At 39.6% G+C, this 26,132-nt stretch overlaps 1 protein-coding gene across 2 annotated transcripts in view; it reads right to left on the minus strand.

The window, feature by feature from the left end:
* Slc4a4 (solute carrier family 4 member 4) overlaps positions 1-26,132 on the minus strand; it is a 322,837-nt gene that overhangs the window by 32,473 nt on the left and 264,232 nt on the right. For both annotated transcript variants that reach the window (XM_052198847.1, XM_052198846.1), the window contains exons 16-17: positions 18,581-18,772; positions 159-272 (exon numbers count right to left, since the gene is read on the minus strand). In XM_052198847.1, coding sequence (XP_052054807.1) covers positions 159-272; positions 18,581-18,772 — 306 coding nt within the window. The remainder of the gene's footprint in view (positions 1-158; positions 273-18,580; positions 18,773-26,132) is intronic.

Raw genomic sequence — 26,132 nt, forward strand, 5'->3', positions numbered from 1 at the left:
TTAATTTTAGTGAAGAAATTAGGCTATCTATAAATGAGCCTAACAGGGAATTGCTTTGAGGGGTAAATGGATAATTACACAAAACTGACTGAAGATTCGGAACAGACCACAATAAAAAGGAAGAATCTCAGCAGCAAGCAAAAGGGGCACCTGCTCACCTTGAACTCACTTGGCACAATCAGCTTCGGAGTGTCCACCCCGACGAGGGCATCTAGCACACAGAATATGAGAATGGACAGGATAATGGCAAAATCACTGATCAGTTTTCTTGCCTGGAAAAAAATAAAGAAAAAAGGAAACAAAGGACTGTTTAGTACCATATATATTGTCTGGTGCCCATGTTTGAAGTGAAAAGAATTTGATATTTACTAAGAATTTATCAACAAATTGTCCTCTGGCTGCACATAGGAGAGATCACTCAAACTGTATATATTCTTTGTCCTAAGTGCAGCATGGAAGAATAAAATCTAAGCACAAATTACACATTGAAATAGAACTCAGCTTATCTGGAAAGCAGCATTGTTAGTAATAAATAAAACAACAGTGACTGAGTCACTGTCCTATTGATGTTAAGAAATACCACAATGAAGGGAACAAACTACTGTAAAAAGAAAGCATTTAATTGGGGGCTAACTTATTGTTTCAGAGATTAGTCCATTATTATCATAGTGATACAAAGACATACATGGTGCTGGAGAAGGAGCTGAGAGTTCTACATCCTGATTTGTAGGCAGAGAGAAAAAGCCTCAGCCTGACTTGGGCTTTTGAAATCTCAAAGCCCTCCCCATGCCACACCTCCTCCAACAAGGCCACACCTCAAATAAGGCTACACCTTATCCAACAAGGTTACACCTCTAATAAGGCCACACCTCTTAATCCTTATAATCTTTTCAAACACTTCCATTTCTTGGTGACTAAGCATTCAGAATTATGAATCTATGGGGACCATTCTTATTCAAAGAACCACAAATAGGAAACCCATTAAGTAGCCTGAGGATGATACAAATCTATCAGAAGATTCTAAGTCCCAGGCCATTGAGCAAGGTCAGTATCAAGAACCACAGTGAAGTCCAGAGATGATGCATAGAAATTGAAGGCTGCACAAACTTTGAGAACACACACCTTATTGTGCTAGGATTGGAACATTACTGGATGTGAGAAATCTCTTCATTGCTAAAGTGTGATCAACGTTATTTGGACATCCAATATCCTAAGTGCCTTCTCTGGTCAGGACAAGGTCTGAGCATTGGAACCTGTGTTTTCTCATGAAGAGGTGCAGATTGGCTATTTAAAGTCATTAAGGAGAGAGCACAGGACTTTTTGGTTGTAATAGAGATTCTCTGCAGTAACTAGAGACACTACTCAGGGCCTAATAGCTTGACTAGAGCAGACACCTGAGCTCATGGGAGGGATGACAGAAGTGTGTCCCTGGATGGTTCATTAAGAGCTCTTCGGTTCCTAATATTTTGTTTTGTGGTAAGAACATCGTAGTGAGTAAAAGAGAGATAATCCATATCTTCAGGAAGCCCCGACATGTTTCACCCAACAAAGATTCCCCTAGGTAAAATGGGGGTTGATTCCAACATCAATCTCTCTCAAGGAGAGTGGTCAGTCTTCTGAGCTGCTGAGTGACACAGGTGGGCTAAGGGAGTGCGTGCTTTAAAATAAACAGGCTCCAGGAAGTGAAGTTATCTCCATGTGTTCAGCAGGAGCTAAAGCAAGGAACGGATGTTACTCGATGCCACAGCATGCTCTAAGGAGCTCCTATGAGGGCCAGATACTTTTAGCTCTAGTTCGCTTAAGAAGTACATGCCATGGAAGGGGAACCGGCTCTCTGAAAGGAGTTCACTTCAGTTACACACAATGATGTCAAAAGCAAACAGATGACAGGAATCAAATACAAAGCCTTTATGAGCTTCAATTGCTTCATCTGCCAAAGAGAGTGAGAAGGATACCGGCGACTTCACATTGGTTTTCTTTATCAAAATTAAATATGATTAACCAGGAAATTACTCAACCTAATATCTGGATAATTTATCAGTGTTATTTTGTGTTCCAGGAGGCCTCTTGACTGCAAAGACCACTCAAATAATTAGATTATCTACTGCCAAGAAGTCTCTGAGATGGATCTTTAATTCTAAGAAACAAACAAACAAACAAAATCCATGTCCAGCAGTCCTATGGAACTGCTGCGCTGAGACTATTTTGATTGGAAATCCCTAGAATTGACATTTCCAAGGACCTCAGTTCTGGATGAAACTTATTTCTCAAGTTTTATTCAAGTAGTGTTGACAATAATAGTTCGGGATAACCTGGCCAAGGTTGCTTCTAGGAAGCAGTTTCAGTGCTATGTTAGGGTGTTACAATCATCTCTATTCTGGGAGGCCACAAATCCCTTTACAACCAGAGTTCATTCAAGTCTAGTCACTCTTATTAAGATTTATTATTCCCTCAATCCTCACCCACAAAAATCTAGCCAAACAACTCAAATATCCTATACATCATTCAAAGAGTGGGAACAATTATTTTAAAATATAGTTTATTCATTTTTCTGTAAAAAAGAAGGATGCTAATGCAATTCTGTGGTCCAAGTTCCCCAGATCTATCTGTCCAGATGTGAAATACCTCTGTGCTGCAGTCCCTATTGGCACCTAGCAGAGAAGAGACTGTCTCTTGTGTCTATTGTAAGTTGACTACCCTGTCAGTCCACCATGATGAACTGGAGGTCAGCACTGAGTTTACTTATGGAGCCTCTAACTTGGCCCTTGCTATGCGTTAGATTAGAAATGTTTCCCTCAGGCTCAGATCCTTTTTGCATGTTTTCCAGATGATAACATTGTTTGGGAAGATCTGAGGTCTGTCTGATAGGCAGTGGAACTCTGAAGTGGCTCATTGGAGTCATAGCTTTGTCCTGATTCTGGTTAGTTGCCATTTGGAAAGGTACAACCTCATGGTCCTGCAGAAGCGACCATGCCTTCCCAGTTGTGAGGAACTGTATGTCTGAATCAAAACAGAACCAACCCATCCTCCATTAAGGTCCAATAAAAATAACCAGTATGAGCCATGGGGCCTGTATGCTCTGGGAGTAAGATGAAGGCACAAGGTGGAAACTACCATGAGAAAAACATTCCCTCTAAAATGATTCAATGAAACCATTCAATGTCTTTCTATATGAAAAAAAATGATGCCATAACAAATTACAATGCTATTTTAAGTATGAAATATACAGTATTTTCTAAAATTTATTGAACAACGAAACTATGATTACTTTACTATAGAAATCATACTTCATTTTCCTCTTTCTTCTCCCTCCCTTCCTCCTTCCCTTCTCCCTCTCTCCCATCCTCCCTCCCTCCTACCCTCACTTCCTTCTTTCCTTCCTTTTTTCTGAGACAGAGTCTCTCCACATAGCCCTGGCTCTCCTGAAACTCACTCTGTAGAGCAGGGTGGCTTCCAACTCAGCAACATCCTCCTGCCTCTGACTCCCAAGTGCTGGAAATAAAGGCATGCACTACCACACCTACCTAAATAACTCAATTTACAATATGCCTCTATCCTCAAAAAATTCCAAATCCAGTTTCAAATACAAATTAATATTGTCTTCCGCCTGTTCTAGTGGGAGTTATTTTATTATTTCAATGGTGCTGCCATTTTTTTAAATAATTTTAAAATATCTTTTATGACTCTAATATTAAATGGATGGGTATTTCCTGGATTATACATATTAACCATCATGTATTTGCCTGGAATAGCCATGATTCTTTCTTATTTAAATTTATTAATTTTTTTTAGTTTTCCCACTTTGAAAACTATGGGATATTTAGAGAAATACTTAGAAAACTGTAGAATATTTAGGAAAAATTATAGAAGTATTTCTCAATTCCTCTCCATAGAAATAAACCCTAATATGTGAAATAAGTGAGAGCACTTCTGTTGCATATAAGGTCATAAGAAAGACAGTGAATGGTTCACAGGATATGTAGGTTTCATTGAATGCATATTCACAGGGATGTGGAATACAACCTTTGGTATTTGACGCTTTTGTTTGTTTGTTTTACTGTTGTTTTGAAATAAGATCTCCCTTTGAGGTTCCAGGTTAGCCTCAAACACAAGCTCTTCCCTCATCAGCCTCACAAATGCTAGAATAAGAGGCATGAGCGTCTACACGTCGATTCTCACATTCTATTTTGTGTGCCTCCTTCACAGTTTTCCCTGTTTCCTTTGATGTTTTCTGTAACAGCAACCTTAATAATGTCAAACTATTATGCTGAGCATATATACAAAGATCATTTTTTTCCTAATATCATTATATTCAGATTGCTCCCAACTTTTCTAGACAATGAAAAAAAATATTATAAAGAAATATTTGCAAACACTTGGGGCTATTTTCTTGGAATAAATTACTATGAGCAGAATTGTCCTGTCGATGTGTATATAAAAATTTAAGGCTTTGGGGACATAATGCCAAATTACCATCCAGAATGTAATATTGATTTGCCAATTTCACTCTACTTCACATACAAATGACTCTGGCTAATGTAAAAGGCTAAATCCATACTCAAAGGGAAAACAATTTGCTGCCTTTGACAATATTAAAAAGAATATAAACTAGCCAAATCTCCTAAAACAGTCCTTTAGTGTGACTTAGCAAACTACTGCATTTCTTATTCCCTTCTGATTCTTGTAGTTCACACAGTTTTTATATAAATGCATTGCCCTTTAAAAAAGACATTAATATTTATTCTCTGAAGTATCTCATTCAATGGTATAAAGCCAACACTACATGGACAGAAAGCAAACACAGAATTCTAAGTGATTCGGAAGCTCCTTCCAAGAGCAGAGTGCTTGCATGGGAAAGAACCCAGACAATCAAGGTCATATTGCACAGTTGTCCTGTTTTGATCTAGGAATGCTTAGGATACCTGGGAGACATTTCGGAAACTGAGTCTAGTAGACTCCCCACTGCTACTGGATTCTTCTCGACTCTTCCCACCTCTTACTGTTCTTGCTTCTGTGATTTTTCTTCAGTCCCATACTTAAAAATTGATCGCTTTGGGACTGATCATGCTTCTAAATTCCAGAACCATCTACCTATTTGATTCTTCTACTTGGAAGTACTTCTTAGAGGTATCTCAAAATCATGTCAAAAAATTAAGTAATCTCTGGCTCATCTTTCCAGCCCGGCCTGTCTGACCACTGCTGCCCAGGCCCTCCCTCTGACCAGTGTTTTCCATTGTACTTAATGGCAGCTTAATTTGCCCTATTGCTAAGGATAAAAGAAACAGCTTGCCAACCCACTAACAATATCCTGCATTTAGCAAGTTCACAATTATCTTGAAAATATGCATAGGATCTTAATACTTTACCTCACATGGCTTGCTATTTTAGCATTTTTCACACTTCCTCTGCTCCATATCTGTCTGTCTTAGATACCTCTGTTATGGATTGCCATGAATTTGGAGTAAGTCTAGATAAATAGCAAGTTCCAGGCCCACCTGGGCTGTGAGTCAAAGCGTTAAGGTGTGAGGAAGACTAAACAGCCATTGCTGGCCTTAAAGCTGAATGAAGGAGCCCCAGCTCAGATTAGTGCAGAAAAGGCTTCGGTAAAGGCAGGAAATGTGTCCTTCCCTAGAGCCTCCAGGGACACTGTCCTCATACCCATGATTTTCAGTCCTCCATTGAGACCAATGTCACACATCTTCCATTATTTTAATTTGAACCTCCACAGCTGCCTCTTGGATCCAATTTTTTATTGTTCTAAGTACTGTTTATGTTAATTTGATAAGATAAATTAATAAGTACTGTGAATTTGTACACATACATATATGCATTATGTATGTGTATGCATATACACATACATGTATCAGAGTAATATGTATGTGCATGCACATATATTGATTATGGTAGGATTTCTGGGCAAGGGTCATCTTGTTAAATGTGGCACTGTTGTAACATGGGCACAAAAGTGGATGAAAAGACAAATTTTTTAAAATGCCAGAATTATAGTTCTTAAAAATTTATGGAAGTGCTATCAACAAGGTTCCTCTGTGCAGAACACACCAGAAGCTTGTCATTGCTACCTCTACAAAAGTTGATATTAGCGAGGTTAAAATCCAACAAACACTTGACTGATGTATACAAGAAGAAGCAGCTGCCCAAGCCCAGACATCAGGAGGATCAGATCTTTGACACAGAGAAGGAGAAATACGAGATTACAGAGCAGCAAAAGACTGATCAGAAAACTGTGGACTCGCAGATTTTGCCAAAGATAAAAACTGTTCCTCAGCTCCAGCGCTACCTGAGATCTCAGTTCTCCCTGGCAAAAGGGATGAATCCTCACAAACTGGTGTTCTAAATTGCTTACAACCTAATTAAACAGCTTCGTATGCTAAAAAACAAAATTATAGAGGATAAAAAGCAACTCTATTAATGATGCTAAACCTCACTTAAAATCCCAGGCAGAGCTACAGCATTCTCTGCAACATATTAACTTATATTTATCCTCCTTCCTCTTAAATCATATACTATATATTTGAGGAAGTGCAGAAATCACTCCTGGGGGTGTTTATGGTTAGGTAATTCATGTCTAAGATTCAGGATCCAGTTTTAACATTCATGTCGAGGACATTGCCTTTCCCCAGTTCACCTCTATATTTAATACTAAATCTAATATGGAAATCTAGGTGGGAAGCCATGTTAGCAGGGTACTCAGGACTTACTAAAATTAACTTGGAAAACCGACTCAAGAATCAGAATGCATCTACAGATGTCAAGTCAGCTAGATAACAGGGTGTCTAGGGCCTGTGCACAGGCATCATGGGGTCTAATCTGAAGACAGTAAGAGTTTCTTTCTTTGGGCCCTTCTTACCTTCCTAAACACATTTAGAAAAAGGAAATTCTATTGCTCTCTTTCATTGTTTTCTCTTTCAAAACAACATTTATGTAAGTCAACCCATTAATAAAAATAAAGATAAATCTAGAAATCCATATTTTGTAATTCTCTAGTAATGACTACTCATGACAATTAACAGTAGAGAGATACATGAATTCATGAGAAAACTATGATTTTTTTTTTTATGGGATCTTATGCCCAAGCCTGTGGATCAAAGAACTCAAGCTTAGTTTGGAAGGACACTTAACAACTATCCATCCAAACCTAGTACTAGATATCTTCAGGCTAACCTTCAACATCTTATGGATATCAATTATCCCAACCTGAGAAAAAAATAGAGATAACTTATAGAAACCAAAACTTTGGTATTTTTAAAAATTGCTTTGATATTTTTAAAAATGGTACATGGATATGCTACATGTGGTACTGTAACTTACAAAAGAGAAACATGTCCAAAACAAGACTGTAATGATCACTGTATACTATGACTCATTTTTACATTTCTTTGCAATTTTTATTAGTAAAGAGAAATTGAAAAATATTTTCTATCCTCTGAAAAATAAATTAGAAAATATCTCAATTACTCTAGCATGCTGCAACCATATTAAATATTTAAAATACAAAAGTAAAGAAGAAATTAAGTGGATGAGAAAGGCAATTCCAATAATCATACGCTGTTCTTTTATTCTTGAGCAAAAACAACCTTATAAATCTATTATAAATGCACTTTTTATGAAGGATGATACCATATTAATTATTGAGGGAGTCATAATCATGGAGACACCAACAGCGAGAGCTAGTTAATTTACGGGGAAAAAATAAATTTGGTTCCTAGGAAGCCCCAGAGGACATTCAGTTTCCACTTTGCAAGGACCACAGCTGCTCTTAAATTAACTGGGGCCAGGGTGGGTGCTGTGAGCGGGCGGGGTAGTTCTCAAAGGATGGAGCCACTGGGGAGAAACAAGTCCAGCGGCAGCAGGCACCCTGTGGGCTCTCAGTAAATATTAATCTATGATGTCAAGTCCTCTAATGAGACTGGTGCCTGCAAGTTCTAAACAATAGTGTAAAAAAAACCTGCATTTATTCTAGAAGAAAAAAGTCCACTAGACAAATATATGCCTTTTGGCAGTCTCAGGCACAGAATGGCATAACCATTTTGAAATTTAATCTCCCTGGTAGTCAATACTGGAAAGCTTGCTGCTTTTTCATCATCATCATCATCATCATCATCATCATCATTATTATTATTATTATTAAGTACTAACATTACCTATAGTAGTGATCTTAATTCACTGATTTTTGAGCCAATGATGCACACTATATTCCAAATCCAACAAAAGAAAAGCCTGGTTTGGACGTATGGTTTTAACTCTATAAACTCCAAGTCAGGGAGATTTGGGGGGAATAGGAAGCAGGCAGGATAATTTTTCAGGGTGATGCTAATCCGGGCCGGTAGAATCTTCCTCAGCAGGCATAGTGACTTGGTCCAGAGAGGAGACTGAGAATACAGTAACCACTAGCAGAGCATGGCTCCCATCCTGTCTCAAAACTGGGCAGTAGGACAAGGAACCAAACAAACACAGAACAAATAATCCCAGAAACAAAAAAAATCATGCTACGTGGGGAAAATATATGATCTAATCTTTGTCCTCGGTAAACAGAAAAAAATCTTAGGCTGATAGAGAGAAAGGTAACCAGAGGGGTCAAGACCTAGGGGATGTATCCAAGAAAAATGTTGATTTTCTTTCTCAGCGTCCCTGGAAAGCTGTGATGAGAATGTCTTACAATGTTCCAAGTCTATGGGACAAAGGGAAACTTCAACTTGCCCATGTGACCCCTGGGAGCTGGAGCTGTGGCCAGGGGATATGGAAGGGAAAGGTCAGGTTTGTGGCTGGCTGGGGGATGCTGGGGTCTTGTTCCAGAGACTCTCAGGCATCAGGAAGACCATAGCTTTCCAGATACTTAGAGGCAAGATTAGACTTGGTAGCACTCAAACTGAGCATTAAAATTTAGTAAGAGCTTACAAGCCCAACACTTTCCTGAGGTCTTCTTGGATATAATTCAAGCCATTTAATAAAGGGGTTCAGGCCCGACAAAGAAAATTAATTTCAGAATGTATATTAAGATGCAAGAATTTAGCTTTGCATGACTACTTAGAAATTTCTGCACAGACCTGAAGGCTGTTGACCCTCCAATGATGGACAAGTTAGCTGAATGTGCTTTGATCCAAGAGGATTGAATGGTCACAGGGGATGGCTTCTTTATCTGTAATCTCACTCTGCGCCATTATGAGAAGCCCTCTCCTAATACTGTAGCCAACCGTAACTCTGAACTTAATTTTAATTGGGATTCAATACAAGTTAACTGCAATTTTTTTGTCATCTATCTCTAAGAGCTGACATATTTGTAGTACCTGTGAAAAATGCATAAAAAACTGGATTGTATCTACAACTAAATGTCTCTTTGTCATTCTTTGTGAAATAAATATGAAAAAAAGGTTAGACAAAAGCAAGTTTGACTTTCAAAATGACTTTCCTAGGTATAAAATATCAAAAAGGACTGGGGGGAAATCTGATATGTTCAGCGACAGAAAAATCATATTTTTAATGAACTTCAATGGTGGGAATTGGCCTGATATTTTGAACTATACAAATGTCACTCAGCATTATCAACATCAGAACTCAACATGGAGTATACACCTATTATTTCTTATTCACTTTTAATATGTTAGTTGTTTTAGTTTGACAGTTTTTACCTTTCAACAAGAAAATTCTAAGAGAAAAGAAAACAGAAGTGGAACTTCACTCACCTCTTAGAAAGAACTGTTTACAAAATGTATACCTCTTAACTCTAAACACAATCAATTTCAATAGGCCAGTGATAGACAAGCTGTCAGGCAAAACTCAGAGTCTGAGAAACTTAGCTACCTGTGGAAACTTAGATTTTTCTGTGGTATGTGAACAAAAAGCACAAATGTATCACATAGCTAAAATGCCCATTACGTTTTCATTTAAATTCTGGAATTGCTACGCTTTGTTTTAATACCTAATGCCAATTCCTCAAGACCCAGTATCACAGTAGGCGGTAAAATGGCTTTAAAATGGGATCTCTCTGGAGATCGTTAGTATGAATGGAAATAATGACAGAACAAAAGTCATCCTTATCTGAGAGGTCAAAAATACAACTTATCTAACAGTAAGTTAAATGTATTAAGTGCCCACTAAGTATCAGGTTCTTGAATTATTCATTTTGGTGTTCTTCGCCTAGTCAATGTGAAGCACACACTAGAATAACCATTATTTTGTTCCACATGGGATGAATATACTAATTAGTAAGGTATACAATAGTAGCTATCAATGGGTAATTTGTACCATCTAAACATAATGTGGAAAGTAATATAGCTATTGATATTATCTGGAATAGGGATTATTATTTGTACAACTGGGATGTAAATGTAATAGTAGACTATGAGCATTGCAGATTTAGATTTGAAGCTCCTTTCTATGAGTGACCCTTGGAAGAAGGCATCGTTGGGCCCATTGCACACATGAGCCAGCCACATGGGAGTACAGCTTTATCGAAGGACCAATGGTTTTGCCTAATTTATAGCATTCGATGGATTTCTAACTCCTGCCATGATCGGATCCTACTGTATCTTTAAGCTCCCCTTTTCTTTTGTTCCAAGCATGCAGCAGCAGCAGCAGCAGCACTGTTCCATGCTGGAAATCATTTGCTGGCATGGGACTCCTGAAGAACATTCATGTGAATGCCTTGAGCCATCTGTCACAGACAATCGCACATTATGCTGTGATGATTCTCCTAGAAGTTTGACGCTAAAAGATTCTGACTTTGAAGCTGATCTAATAGACCAGTCACGGTACAAGATAGAGGACTGATGTGCCTCTCTGAAAATGATGGGGAACACCAGGCACCAGTGGGATTCTGGTATTCTAGCCATGTTCCATCAAGTGCTGGGTCTCTAGCAGGTCTGATATACTAATTATGTAATCAAGCTAGCAAAGTTAATCTGTTTTATTCAAAGCGCTTATACTGATGGACTGCTATTGGGTCCATGAGATCCTGAAGGGGAATGAGTCACTGACCTAGTCTAGTCAAAGACAATGGAGACCACACTGAGGGAAATCTACGTGTTGGTGTAAAGAGAAAGGGTAAAACAACCTATAATAAGTTTGATATGAAAATGAAAAGCTTGAAACATAGCATGAAATGGGCATCTTAGTTTGCCACACTTGTCTATCATTTACCCCTCTGTACCAATGAGATCCTTTGATTTCTGGATTCCATCTGGATCTAGCCAGTAATAGTGGAGAGAGAGGAGAGAGGAGAGAGGAGAAAGGAGAAAGGAGAGAGGAGAGAGGAGAGAGAAGAAAGGAGAGAGGAGAGAGGAGAGCGGAGCAAGCAGAGGAGAGAGGAGAGAGAAGAGGAGAAAGACAGAAAGACAGACAGAAAGAAGAGAGGAGGAGTTAGAATGGGGCTAGGGAGAGGAGAGAGGGGCCTGATAGATAGATAGATAGATAGATAGATAGATAGATAGATAGATAGATAGATAGATAGACAGACAGACAGACAGACAGACAGACAGACAGACAGACAGATAGATAGATAGATAGATAGATAGATAGATAGATAGATAGGGTGGGTGGGTGGGTGGGTGGGTGGGTGGATGGATGGATGGATGGATGGATGGATGGGTGGTCAGATGGATGGACAGATGGATGAATGGATGGACAGATGGACATACTGACCTGGGTAGTGATTGCCCTAGCTGATTTCTCATAAGATGTCCTGAGCCCCTGAATACTGGCCCCTCAAGGCTACATTCACATCATTTCTCAGGATCTCTCTCTGCTCTTTCCCTTCATTCTAGGCTTCATCCATCACCCCTTTCCACATCCCCTAGACCCGGGATTGTCACAATTCCACTGTTTCTAGCACTATGATACCAAACTCCAGACCCAGCTTTGTAAATAACGCCCTCCCCATCAAACCATCCTAAACGATCATTTTAAATGAACCTAATTTGAGTTCATTATTTGCTTCACACTGGGACCCTGACACCAAGTATCACTGTAAGATTTTGACCATGGTGACCAGGAGGATAGGTTGTTTTGTTTTGTTTTGTTTTGTTTTGTTTACCCAGCTGATATAACATGTATAGGAAAAATGGGATTTTGTGGAAAGAAAATAAACCATGCTCCAAAGTATCTGTGAGCTACCTCAGAGTCATCCACAGGAAGAGACTCAGCTGCTGTAAAAGAAGGCCTGGCCTAAACAGCAAGATCATAGTCAACTTTGGGAAGTTTTAATGTTTGATTGTCACTATAAGGACTTGTAGGATACAGAGAGTGTATCCACTTAGGAGATGAAGCCTCAAAGCTGCATTTAAAACTACAGAACTATTTGCACTTGAAACAAGATTAATTATTGTCTACAGAGCTTTCCCCTTGTAGGTAAGGTTACTAAGCCCGCAGTTGGGCATCAGAGGGCACACTGATAGTTCATGGTAGTGCTGATGTGAGAATCTACCTGGATTCCAATCTCTGTATTCTTCTTACAAAGGACAGCATGTCCTGCTATCTGAATGACTTCTACAAGTCAGCACATACCAAGAACGAAGTGTAAGGTTGATGTAAAGCACAAAATAAAAAATTATAATAATTTTCAAACAGCTCATAGAATTAACAAGTCATACGCACATATAGGGATAAAACAATTTTCTCCTGTTAAGCATATAAGTTTTAATTGTGCAAGCTCAGCAATCTACACACTTGTCTGTTTCAATGCACGGAGGCTACCCACCTATATGACAGGCTGAAGAGAGAGATGAACAGTCTTATTATTCATTTACAAATATGCATGTGTTATATCTGTAGTTTTATTTACATTTACTTATGAGATGCATGTAAGCAAAGACAACAGAACAGTTAAAAACATCTCAGTAGAAATCATAACTAGGGTGTTACTACTTTTTTATTTTCTCAGTTTTATGACTTTCTCAGTAGCATATGTCAATAGCAAAATTTTACCTTATTACAAAGTAGGCTTATGTGATAGATTTTTTTTCAAAGTCTGAATTTTGGGGTTATTGTTACAAGATTAAAGTTACCTTCATGTGTACAGTTAAGACGATCACTATTGGGCCGAGAGCTAAGTTAGAAAGATGGTGGCATGGGACTTCTAATGCTCTTCCTCCCACAGAATCATCAGATAGAACAACTCTCTACCCCAGAAACAGCTTTTCCAGGTCTAAGAAAGCCGGATGAGTGGTTGCATAGCAAATCTGTCTAGACTACAAGTAAGTTAAGACACAGATAAGTTAATAAAGAAAATCATACGCTATATCTATCACATTCTCCAAACCCAGGCGATGCAACTTGGAGGCAGAAACAGTTCCAGGAGAGAAGCAAAGGGAATAAGGCCCCAGACACAAATGCTGGCCATGCCCTAGGAAAATGGGGACCAGATGAGCTCCCATGACCTCAGCCTCTAGTTGAGTACAAAGGACTGCACAGAGCTAGTTTGGACCAGCAGCCCAAGGTTCTGTAACTTCCTTACAACTCAGTCTCTTACCCATTCCACACTAGACATGCCTCAGAGCCTTTGATACAAAGCACCCCCTAGTACCAGGTCAGGAACAATGGACTCAGCCCCTATGATGTCTTGACCCTAGGCCTACTCAGTTCCAGGACAGGCTCTGTGTCTACAGACCACAGGCTACTCTAAGCCCTAGTCAATACCAGAACTAAAAAGCATCCAACTACAAAAGGAAGTTAAGATACAGACAATGTGGTCTGATTGGCAGAAATCCCTAGATATATCATTAAAATAAACAAAAAATCCAAAACTGATTAAATTCAGTAAAATTAAGAATATAAAATCAATATACAATAACTATTTTTTCTATGCATTATCACAAACTCTTCAAAAACAAAATCAAGTTCATAAGACCCTACCCTTAGATGAGGATCTATAGGTAGAGAATAGTTATTGAAGTGGGGGTCAGTTTTCTTCAGGGGTGAGCTCTCTGATAGGTTATCCAATAATAAAAGGGCAGTCTGAAACACATGTGTATATAGGCAAGAATATGTAGGGCGTGTGAGTGTATGCATGTGTGTAGAATACAAGAAAATTATAGAAGAGGCCATAAATTTAAGAGGGGATTGTTATAGGGGATATAGGAGGAGTTGTATAGGAAGAAGAAAGTGAGGACATTATTTAAATACAATGTATCCATGTATGAAAAAATTAAAATCATGAAGGGAAGACAATTCTATTTATATTAGCTACAAAATAATGAAATACTGAGTAATAAATGTAAATATATGTAATATGCATACTTTTAAATCTATTTTTAAAAGTTAATGAAGGAAATTGATAACACAAATAAATGAAAAGATATCCCATGTTCATGGACTAGAAAAATAAATAACATTAAAATGCACATACTACCTAAAGAAATAGAGTGCAGTGCCTATAAAAATTCCAGTGACATTTTTCAGAGAAACAAAGAAAATTTCAAAATGTATATGGAGGTACACACAGCATAGCAACACCCAAGCAAGCAGTCTTGAGCAAAGAATACAGCTGTGGCCGTCCCGATACCTCACTTCTAGACATACTACAAAGGTGAGTGGTACAAACTATGCTTTTCATACAGTGGAGCAGAACCTGATCCCAGAAATCAGCAACGAAGACTCCAAGTGTGTACGATGGAGAGAAAAAAGACACCTCAATGATCAATGTTAGGAAAACATGATATCCACATGCAGAAGAGGGAAAATAGAACATTATCTCACACGTGCAAAAACCAACCCAAAATTGATTACTTAACTGAAGAGTCTGAAACTATAAAAATATTAAAAGGAAAACACAAAAAGGTGTTATGCTGAGCTCGATGAAGTTTATTCGCAATTAAAAAAATTAATCTAACATCACACTTAATTTTATTACAAGAGTCGACTCCAAAAATCACAGGAAAAACGCTAAATTGTCGAATCAGACTGAATCAAACGCAAATGTCTCTGCTCAGCAAGAGAAGTAATTAGCAGAGTAACCAAGCCAGTCCAAAGTGGGCACATATTCACCAGCGACTTACGTGAGAAAAGGGTAAGGACAAGAGTATATAAGGAACCCAAGGGTAAAACATATAAAGCCCACTTAAAAGTGAACAGCATATTTAATAGGTTTAAAAGACCATGAAAACCTGCTCAAGACAGATAGCCAGAGAAATGCAAATTCAGCCTACAGTGAGATGCGATGCCACATAGGTTAAAGATCACCAGTATCAAAAAGACAATGGATAACAAGGCTTGACACAGATTTGGGGAAAAGGGAATCCTTGCAGTCTATTGTTAGGAATGTAAATTAGTTTAGCCTGTTACAGAAAACGGAAGAAGGTTCCACCAAAGGATTAGGAGAACAGTCCTATCATTCAACATATAATGAAAGAAAATAAAATTATTGTACCGTAGACTGTGTGCACTTCCCTACATCACAGCACCATTCACAATAGACACAGCATAGTGACACTGGAAATGTTACCCAAGAATGCACTCCTGTCTTTGTTTTGTTTTCTTCTTCTTCTTCATCATCATCATCATCATCATCATCATTGTTAATTACATTTATTCAGTGTGTGTGCATGTGTGTGTTATTCTCTTTCCACATTTTAGTATATATATATATAAAATGTTTCAATATTGTTATATAATTATATTGGAATGTTGCAGTATTTTCCCTGTCCAATCACACATTAGGGCAGTGGGAGGCCTGTGATTGGAAAGGGAAAAGGGGGCGGAGCTAAGAGTTGCAGGAACCCAAAGTCTTAGAGAGGGAAAAAAAGCCAAGATGGAGGCAGAGAGACAGGTAGAAGATCCCAATCCTGCATGGTTTTAACAGTCACAGTAGCTATGATTTCACAAGGTTAGAAATATTGGCATAAAGCTTTCATCATTATCAATTGACTCATATTGTTGTATTGGCATCTTGTAAATTGCGATATTATTGATACATAAATCTGATTGGTTAATTAAACTGTAAGAGTAATGATTCTATTGGGTTACTGGGTATCGTGTTATGCAACCGCGAGGTTGGCGGTTCCATTTAGTTACTCTAGAATGTGGGATCGCTGACTACATGTGTTTATGTCTGAAAACCCGCAGTGATTAGGCACAGCACGGGGGAGGAGGGAGGTTAGCTGGGGAGGTAGTGTGAGCTCATAGTCTGCATCAAGGAAAGTTGGCAGTCATGTTTTTTTTAATATTTCTTGCAACATTATATTATTTGAAAAAAATTTTTTGGCTTTTTCAAGACAGGGTTTCTCTGTGTAGCCCTGGCTATCCTGGAACTCATTCTGTAGACAAGGCTGGGAAATGTTCAAGAGAGAAAATCCTATTATTTAAAACAAAGTGAGGGAACCTGAAGGACAATTTTGAAGAGTAAAGTAAGTCAGACACAGAACACAAATACTGTGTGATTTTACTTCCATGTGGAACTTAGAAAGGAGGCTCACAGACCAAGATAACAGGGAGCAATGGGACAGAGAGGATGCAGGCCTGAGCTTGCAGAGTTCCATTTCACTGAAGGAGTAACTTCCTGAGATACACTGCATAGCGTGGTAACATGTTCAAAATGGCCAAGAGTAGACTTTGTTTTCATTGCAGGCATGACTTAACCACATGAAATTACAGATATGTTTATTAGCTGAATGCAATCATTCACCAATGTAAACCATAAACTAAAATATCATACTGTGTTTCATAAAATGTATATAATTATTCATCAATTAAAATAAAAACTAGAAAAGATAGTTGGTCTTTTCACCCAGTTTTACAAATTACAGCATCTAAGAACTTTACAAATTTTCCACAGTTCTATCAACTATGCTCAAAACCAATTAAACTTTTACAAGAAGTAATGATCTGTAAAATATGTCACAATGTAACAAAAACAAACAAAACCTAAGATCCCATGAACTGGTAATTACAAAGGAAAAACCAAAATCCAGAAGAAATTGTCCTTAAACTTCCAGGAATCTGTTCTATTTAAACTCATCCACTGAAGTAGTAATGGGGTTAAGCTTATCTCTGGGGGTGTGTCCTAAGACCACAATGTCAAATGCACTCAGGAACAGCCCCCAGATTGTCAGGAGTGAAGAGGAAGGAAGCCTTCAACAGCAGCAGATGGGGAAAAGGAGAACGCCTTGCAGAGCCAGGCTCCAGGCAATGCCTTGTGTATGTGTGTGTGTCTGTGTGTGTGCATGTTGTGCACACATTTGTGTATATGTGTGCATATGTGTGCCTCTGTATATGCATGTGTCTATGTGTGTATGTTTGTGTATGTTTTTGTGTGTGTGTCTGTATGTATATGTGTGTGTCTATGTGTGTATATGTGTGTGTATGTGTATGCATGTATGTGTGAACATGTGTATGTGTGTCTGTGTGTCTGTGTCTGTGTGTATGTGTGTGTATGTGTGTGCATGCGTGTGCATGTGTGTGCATGTGTGTGTACACATGTGTGTATACATGTGTCTCTGTATATGCATGTGTCTATGTGTGTATTTCTGTGTATGTGTCTGTGTGTGTCTGTCTGTGTGTGTGTGTGTGTGTGTGTGTGTGTGTACATCTGTTAGCACATTATATGTTTAAACAAAGGCTGGCTCTAAGCCTGCCAAACACCAATATATGAAGTCTATTTTAATCCAATTAAGTAAGCCCTTCCCTTATTTCTCTTTATGGAAAAGTGCTCAGTCCTTGAGCTATCTACATTTAGACATCTCGTTATCAATGCTTTCCTCTATTCCCTATTTTATAAGAAGAAATCAGAGAGCCTACTATTTCCTATATGTGACAGTGGATATATGAATTTCCATTTTCTTAGGATTAAAAAGGGGGTTTCTGTCTACTAACATTCTCCTGTGCAAAACACAGTGAAGCTGTTTCAGGAGGTCAACAGGTCACTGATATAAATTATGTTTAATGAGGATTACCTGGGACCATTGACCCCTTAAACAGTATGAAAGCAAAACAATAGCTCAGTTTCGTTTCCCAGCTCTAAAAGGTGACATTTAGTAGCTAAATGTTTGCCTTAGTCTCTCAAAGAACGGTAGCTTTGAATTTAAGTTTGCTCAAGCACACTAAGGAGACCTACCTAACCCATTTACACTCTGGGTGTTACAGTCTTCAGTATTATAGGAAGGAAAGTTTGGCTCAAATGGCAACCATATCTTATACCAATCCTAGAGCACAATATAGGTTTAGTTTATGCCCATAAACTGCATTCCAGTATTAAAATACATGTATGGTCAATGACTGAGAAATTCTAAAATTGCTGGTGGATATTGAAAGTTTGTGCTTATATAATTACACATCTTAGACTGAAGGGTCCTTTTCTTCAGTCATGTGCTTTTAGACTATACACATTACACCCTTCACATATTTCCAGAAGTTAGGATCAAATTATGATAGCAAATTTTTGGAAGGTTTCTTGAGGCAGGACTATGATTATTAAATGTGCATGCACACAAGAAAAGACCAGAATGTATTATGTAAATGAATAAAGTATTATTGGACACGTTGAACTGCGGGCACCTTTTTTCATCTTGTAAAATTGCATTAGTGGTGATACGAGGCAAATTGAACGGAAGTGATTTCTACCCCAGCTACTTACTGTGGTTGGAAAGTAGCGACTGGTTTTGAATTTCTTCATAGCCATAGATGAGGTGTAAGTACCCAGGAAGAGGATGAAGGACATCAGAGTGATATCGGGCACGAAGTCACAGTTGTTCCCCACGAGCTGTCCTCCATATTTCACACACTCCTTCTTTGACAAATAGGCCCAGTCAAAGGTGGCATTATGGTACTGAAAAGAAAACAGGGAGGGTTTTTTTGTTGTTTTTTTAGAGACTATTGACATCATCTAAAGCAGCTTTTCATACTTAATAGGCTCCAAATGGACTGCCCCAGAACTGCCTCTGAAACACTTGGAGATAACCACTACAGGATGTAACCTGACAAGGCCTCACTTGAGTACCAGGGGATAAAGAGAGCAGCGATTATGAAGAAGGCAATGAGAGGGAGGCAGTGTGTTACACAGTTTGTTCCTCCACCTTAACAATCATCCATTGTTCAATGGAAACAGACCACAAAGTCCTTCTTTCCTGCCGGCCTTCCTGTGGGTCAACTGAGATGTATTAATATCCTGCATCTCAAAATGGGAGACTTCAGAAACACCTTTATTGTTCACAAAGTACTTACTAGTGCATGCTCGGGTCCATACTCACCTATCTTATAGCATTATCAATGCTCTGAAAGTTACTGGAAGGCAACTAACCCAGGACTTCATAAGTAGGTTATGTCTGTACAATCTAGTGCCTGAAGAAATGATACTATCAAAGTGTCCATAGTTCCAGGCTTCTCAGTGGCAAACCTAATACACCATACTTTTTTTTTCTTGTTGACTACAGGTCAGCAGTTGGAACATCCTTGACGGGGTGGCCTGATGCCTTCATGCCTGGGAAGTCATATGAGAGATCTCCATGACTCCATGACCTGAAGCACACATGTTAGTGCCATGTGTGCTGTCCTATTGTCAATACTGAGCTTTGTCAGCAACTCCTTCTATTTTCTGTACCTAACACACAGCAGATCCTCTTGCTAGTGTCATGGGTATAGCCGCACACCCACATCCAGCTCCTACCCAATCACAGCTGGCTACTCTTTGCAAACTACCCTTTGTCAACCAACAGCCACTAAACAGTTAATGCCTAGCACTAGCGGGGTATAAGCTACCTGCTTCTGCTCAAAGAGGGGACATCCCTGTGATACAAATTATATTTCAGAATTCTACAAGAATTGGGTTGGGGCTAAACTTAGCTGAGACACATCCTTGAACATGGTTTCTCTGTCCTGACTGTTTCTCTTACTCAATTTTGAGACTGCCTTCTTGACTAGTGAGATAAACCTGGAATTGCTGTATTAGAACCTATTTCTAAAACAGTCAGTTTACTTTACATATAGAACAACTGAAATTAGTGGCCTCTAAGTCTAAGAACCGTTTTCTAGAATGTAAGAAGATCATCTGTAACCTGAGTGATGTGAACAGGTTTCTCACCCTTAGTATCCAAGAGTACAGGGATGAAGCCCTGCTTGATGGCTTTCTGTGACAAAGCTACTTGGTAACTCATTTCCTTATGTGAAAGAATTCCTGTAGAGCCATTTCTTGTATTTGATCCTTGTTCAGTAATTGTCCTTTAAGTATGTTGGCTTTGGTGTTGATACTGTGACCGCAATGGCTGTTCCCTAGACATATATTTCCAGAAGCTCCTCTACCTAAATGAATGTCAGTGGGGTTAGTGGAACTGACTGGGTGTCTCATCTGAGAAAATTTCTAAATAACTCATAACTTATGTCTTCTTGGCTTCCAGACTAAGAGGACAGTGTATGGTAATGAGTGTTAATTTGCAATTAATTTCTCTTGTCCTTTACAGGCAAGAGTTTTATGACACACCAAACAAACCAACCTCTTTTATATGCTAGAAATTCTATTGATATTCTGTGGTCCAATCTGGCCAGAAAGGGAGAAGGTTTTCATTGGGCTCAAAAGGTGAAGTCACTTGAAATATTTCCTGTTACCTCCGATTGTGTACACTTGACCTGCATAACTGCTCTCTTATTGAACTCTGCAAGGTGATTAATCATGTCTTGTGTTGTTTTCCAGATTTCTGTGTATAGATGTTTTCAGGAGAATAGCGCTAATGTTTAGAGGTCATAATTGGTAACATATTTCTTTGCTTCAAAATCAGCAAAACTGTGCCCTAATTTCACATCAGCAATGTAGCATCAGCAGAGTCCTTCCCAATAGTTGGAATTTCCCCAGGGATGTAAGATAACCCTGGAACAGCTCCAATAGGAATTTGTATCCATATCCTCACAAAGGTCAATGTTCAGGTGAAAATGGCAGATACAGACACTCAGATAGCCAGCTTTGCTTGCAGCAGTTCATTCAAAATGTCAATACCAATATTTTTAAAGTGACAAATGAATCTGTTATTGTTATCTGAAAACAACCAGCCTTCAAACCCTGTCTTCAACCAAGGTCTCACATATAAAAACTTTAAGTAGTTAGCATATATCTTCAAATAGGTAATTTTCTAAAATAAAAAGTTTATGGCTCTCCTAAAACCTAAACTGTAGCCAACAATCAGTTTTAATTAAACACCAGAGAAAACACATCTATAGTTTTGTGTTGTTTTATATAAGCTGATGTTGAGTGAAGGTTACTTCTTTCAGACTTCAGACAGACTCTAAATCATGAGGGAATGCATCCAGAGTCACTGCTCCCTCCTGAGTTCAAGTCAGCATTGTCTCCTCTAGGTCAATTCAGGAGACCCAGCACACAACTGCCACTGCCTTTTATCTCCTTGTGGGTCTACAATTTTGATCTTCACTTCTCATGCAAAATATTCGCTCATCTTAGGGAACAGGGCAAATGGGAATATACACTCAGAGATCTTAGAATTCTCACATCACTTCTTTTTTCTTAAGAGGCTTATACTGCCGGCCACCCTCAATGTTTAGTGCTGTGTGTTTGAAAGTCCTCCAAAAGTTGTGTGAACCTAGGAGAGATGTCAAGGTTGGAGACATCAGCTGCAAACTGCTGGCCTGGGAGCAAAGGCTCCACACAATTACAAATGTGCTGAAGGGAAATGTGAAGAGCATCCAGTGTGCCCACAGGGAGGTAGGCCGCCATGAAAGGCTCTGGACGGATGAGGACAATCACTGAAAAAAATCGTGATGGGCTGGGAAACGAACTGGGTGAAAAGCTACAACAGCAAGGACAGATGTTAAAAAAAATACAGCAGCCGGGCGTGGTGGCGCACGCCTGTAGTCCCAGCACTTGGGAGGTAGAGGCAGGCAGATTTCTGAGTTCCAGGCCAGCCTGGTCTACAGAGTGAGTTCCAGGACAGCCAGGACTACACAGAGAAACCCTGTCTCGAAAAAACAACAACAACAACAACAACAAAAACAAAAACAAAAAAACCCACAGTAGCCAAAGATATTCTAGAACACAAGTGCATTATAAGGCTGATATGAGATTCTTGGTCATAGTAAATACAAGAGTGGTTCATGGGGATGGTGAGGCAATAAAACCCACCCAAACTCAACTATTTGTAGAGATAATAAAAAGGGGGGTAGTGAGAAAAACAAGAATGAAGAAAAAGACAGGTGAGGCATACAGACACTGTCTTTGGATTGAGGCTAGGTAATAGCTACAAATGGTGTAATAGAGTCAAAGGACTTACAACAGGACTGTGCATGCAACCATACAAAGAAACAAAAGAGCAGAGATCATGTCAGGGTGTGGTGGGTACCAGAGAGGTCTTGTTAACTGACTGAATAAAAGCCTTCATTGGGTCTGGAATAGATGGCATATTCAAAGAAGAAATATGTCATTTGTCAACCCTCTGTCCAGAGGAGAAAGTTAAACTAAACTTTCAATTTAAAATGGCCAGGTAAAATACTAGGTCCTCAATTAACACTCACCCCTAACAGGGACTATTTTTACTGTAAGCACATTCTATGCAATAGTCAGAACATACACTAAAAATTATTTAATATTCATCTGGCATTTGAATGCAATGGAATATTGCATATTTTGTTTGTTAAATCTGGCAAGGCTATCTCATTTAGTTATATGATATTTTAATAACAATAGCCAGTGGAAAATTGAAGGGAAATCAAGAATACACTGAATCCAAATGCATGAGTGAACAAACTTAAGTTTTAGAGGATTAAAAAAGATTAAAAAGCTGGGCAGTGGTGGCGCATGCCTTTAAACCCAGCACTTGGGAGGCAGAAGCAGGTGGATTTCTGAGTTCGAGGCCAGCCTGGTCTACAGAGTGAGTTCCGGGATAGGCAGGGCTATACAGAGAAACCCTTCTTGAAAAACCAAATTAAAAAAAAAAGATTAAAGAAATAGCAAAAATGTTTACAAATTTTGTTAGAGAAATAAAGTGTTTGCTCAGAAATTACTTAATAACACAAGGCAGTAAAGAATGTGTAAGTGCACGGCTCGGACAGCAGAAGGGGAGGCAGTCTGTTTCACTCAGCATGGAGAGGACAACTTCACACTGAGCCCTGAGAATAAGAATAGGCTCACAGTGCTTCCATCTCCAAGGGACGGAAAAAAGGACAATGAAGCTAAGAACTAGCTGGGAACAAAGCCAGCGGATGAGGAAAATGAGCAATGGATTTGGGTGTGCATTTCTTTATGTCTGAGCAGACACACAAAAGACTTAGGCCCTGTGAGCAGAGATGCTTGTGGAGAAACACAGAGCCATAGAGGACTTAGCTACGTGTGACCAATCGGATGAGGTAAACCAAATCATACAAAGGGGCAACGAGAAAAAGGTTTAAAGAAGGGAACCTCAAGCAACTGAAGATGTCGAGAAAGAACATCTCCTGAAAAGAGATGTCAAGTCATCCTTCTGCATCTCATTTTCAAGAGAATTACCCTGCTTATACTAAGTGGTTTTGCCCACAATTCTTAAAAAATATAAGGTTTTGCTTAAAAAAATAAAGTACCATACTATCTCCTCCCCAAAGAGTAGGAAACATGAGCTAGAACAGACAAAGGTAGGTAATCATTGAGCCCAGGTGGCATGCCTGTGACAGCCCAGGTGGCACGCATATATGATAGCCTAGGTGACAAGCATGTGGCAGCCCAGGTGACAAGCATGTGGCAGTCCAGGTGGCATGCTTGTGGCAGCCTTGGTGACATGCATATGATAGCCCAGGTGGCATGCACATGGCAGCCCAGGTGACAAGCATGTGGCAGTCCAGGTGGCATGCTTGTGGCAGCCTTGGTGACATGCATATGGTAGCCCAGGTGGCATGCCTGTGACAGTCCCCGTGACATGCACGTGGCAGCCCAGGTGACAAGCATGTGGCAGTCTAGGTGTCATGCCTGTGGCAGCCTTGATGATAGGCACATGACAGCCTAGGGGACATACATATGACAGCCCAGGTGGCATGCACATGGAAGTCCACTTTGCTCTTTTATTTCAGTTTCCATAAAGTTTTCTAATACATATTTTTAAAGTTGGAACATGTGTCTCTGTAAACAGACTTAAGGACAGGATGTTTTCTCCACCTGGACTCCTCAATGGGAGAAAATCAAAAGGATGCCATGTCTGAGAAGATTAATGTGACTTTCTGTCTCCCATGAAATGCATGCTAACTGAGCTTCTCACCCTCAAGGTACATCACAGTGGACTACTACTGTTTCTATGGCTGACCATCCAGTAGAATTATGTGATGGTTCTTATTCCTATGACTAACAGGATCACCAGTGTAGGGAATATTAATTACACTGGGGAGTGTAACAAACAAGAAAATAAATAATAATCATCTTCATCAGTCCTTCCCAGTCTGTGGGCCATGACCCCCTTGGTGGCTGAACATCCCTTTCACTGGGGTTACCTAAGACCACCAAAAGACACGGAATTGTGATTCATGACAGTAACAAAATTACAGTCATGATGTAACAATGAAAATAATTTTAGTTGGGGTCAACACAACATGAGGAATTGTATTAAAGAGTTGCAGCATTAGAAAGGTTGAAAGCTACTGGTCTGCACTCTTCTTCAATACACAAAGACTAGTAAAGATATGTTCTCTTGATCGACAGGGATACTACAGACAGGAGCTTTAAGGAGAAGTAGCTGATCTTCTCACTAAGAGCTTTTCCTACCTGGCCAAGCTATATTTGCATATTCTCCAATCTCACCTTTTCATATACAGCATATATTTGAGCTGCAGTTGTTTGTACTTTTACAAAATGGTGACGTTTAATGGTTATTCTGCTTGTGAAATAAGATTGCATTTCTGAAAAGTTGGGACCACTGCTCCCAGACTAACATGCAAAGCAAGCGAGGGAGTTTGCAAAATCAGAGAGTTTAAAATCCACCAGAGATGAAGATGCGAAGAAATTTAAACAGACTAAACTCTGAACTATCCCAAGTACCTCCTAGTAAAAGAGACCCATGAGCAGTGGGTGCCTACTGCATTCTGTGACTTCTAAAAGGACTAAGACATTTGCCCTCTGAGCAGCAGGGCTGCAGAAAACCAAAGGATGATCTTTCGGCTCAGGAAGCTTGGATGTAAACAAGACAACAGAGTACTCCAGGGGGCTCCCTGAGACACAGGAAATATTCTATGTCTCGATTGTGTATGGAGAATGCTGCTGTAAAACCCACCAAAATCACCACATCAGAAGTGCGTGTTAAAGGGATCCCGCTAATGAACTTGAAATAAGGACGGAAATGTCTCTTGTAAGGAGCAAATGCTAAGCGATTCTTTCAGACACCTCTCAGGGATACTGATGTAAGATTTTGACATTGGTCTCCTGGATCTTGAAGCTGGAAGCCATAGATCCTAACTCATTGAGGTAGAGTGTGCACCAGCTACAGCGCCTCTCATTGGTGGAGTGTTCACCAGCTACAGAGCCTCTTATTGGTGGAGTGTTCACCAGCCACAGCGCCTCTCATTGGTGGAGTATTCACCAGCTACAGTGCCTCCGGAAGCTTCTTTTTCAGTGACTATGTAAAGAACTTGTTTGCCAGGTGAAAAGAGAAATAACCAGCAATGCATCAGTAGGAAAAGTAGCAGAAGTGAGGATGAAATGATTCTAGTAACAAATCAGAAGACCTGGAAGTACTTCCCTTATTCTTAGGAATGCCTTGGTAGTTCCCTGAACACCCCTCTTCCCAGCTCTTTCCCCTGAGGCATGCCCACTGCACAGGAGGAGAGCTCTTCCTGCTGCTAATGAGGGTGAAGGGAGAGGCTTTTCCTCCTCTTACACCTGGTTCTTGGGGCCTTAGGAGAGGAAGGGTCTCTGGCCAGGGGCTGCATATCACCTTTACTGAACCTTCTCTCATTATTATGGATGACAGAAAAGGGGAAATTAAGTCCCGATGACTGTGTGTCCCAGGAAAAATACAGGGGAGCAGAGACGGCGAGGCTCAGCAAAGAGAGAAGCTGTGCCTCTCAGAAGTAATAGCTACCGGTTCTTGTCTACTTGTCACAGTTACAGGGGGAACACAGGCCAGTGGGGATCAGATCTGAGGACAGTTACACGGGCTGCAAGCAGCTGCTCTGCTCGTGGCTGGCTAACTGCTGAACTGACCCCTGTGGTATCTCTGAGGGTAAGCAGCAATGAA

The sequence above is a fragment of the Apodemus sylvaticus genome, chromosome 11 (genome assembly GCF_947179515.1).
Source record: "Apodemus sylvaticus chromosome 11, mApoSyl1.1, whole genome shotgun sequence".
Taxonomy (NCBI): domain Eukaryota; kingdom Metazoa; phylum Chordata; class Mammalia; order Rodentia; family Muridae; genus Apodemus; species Apodemus sylvaticus.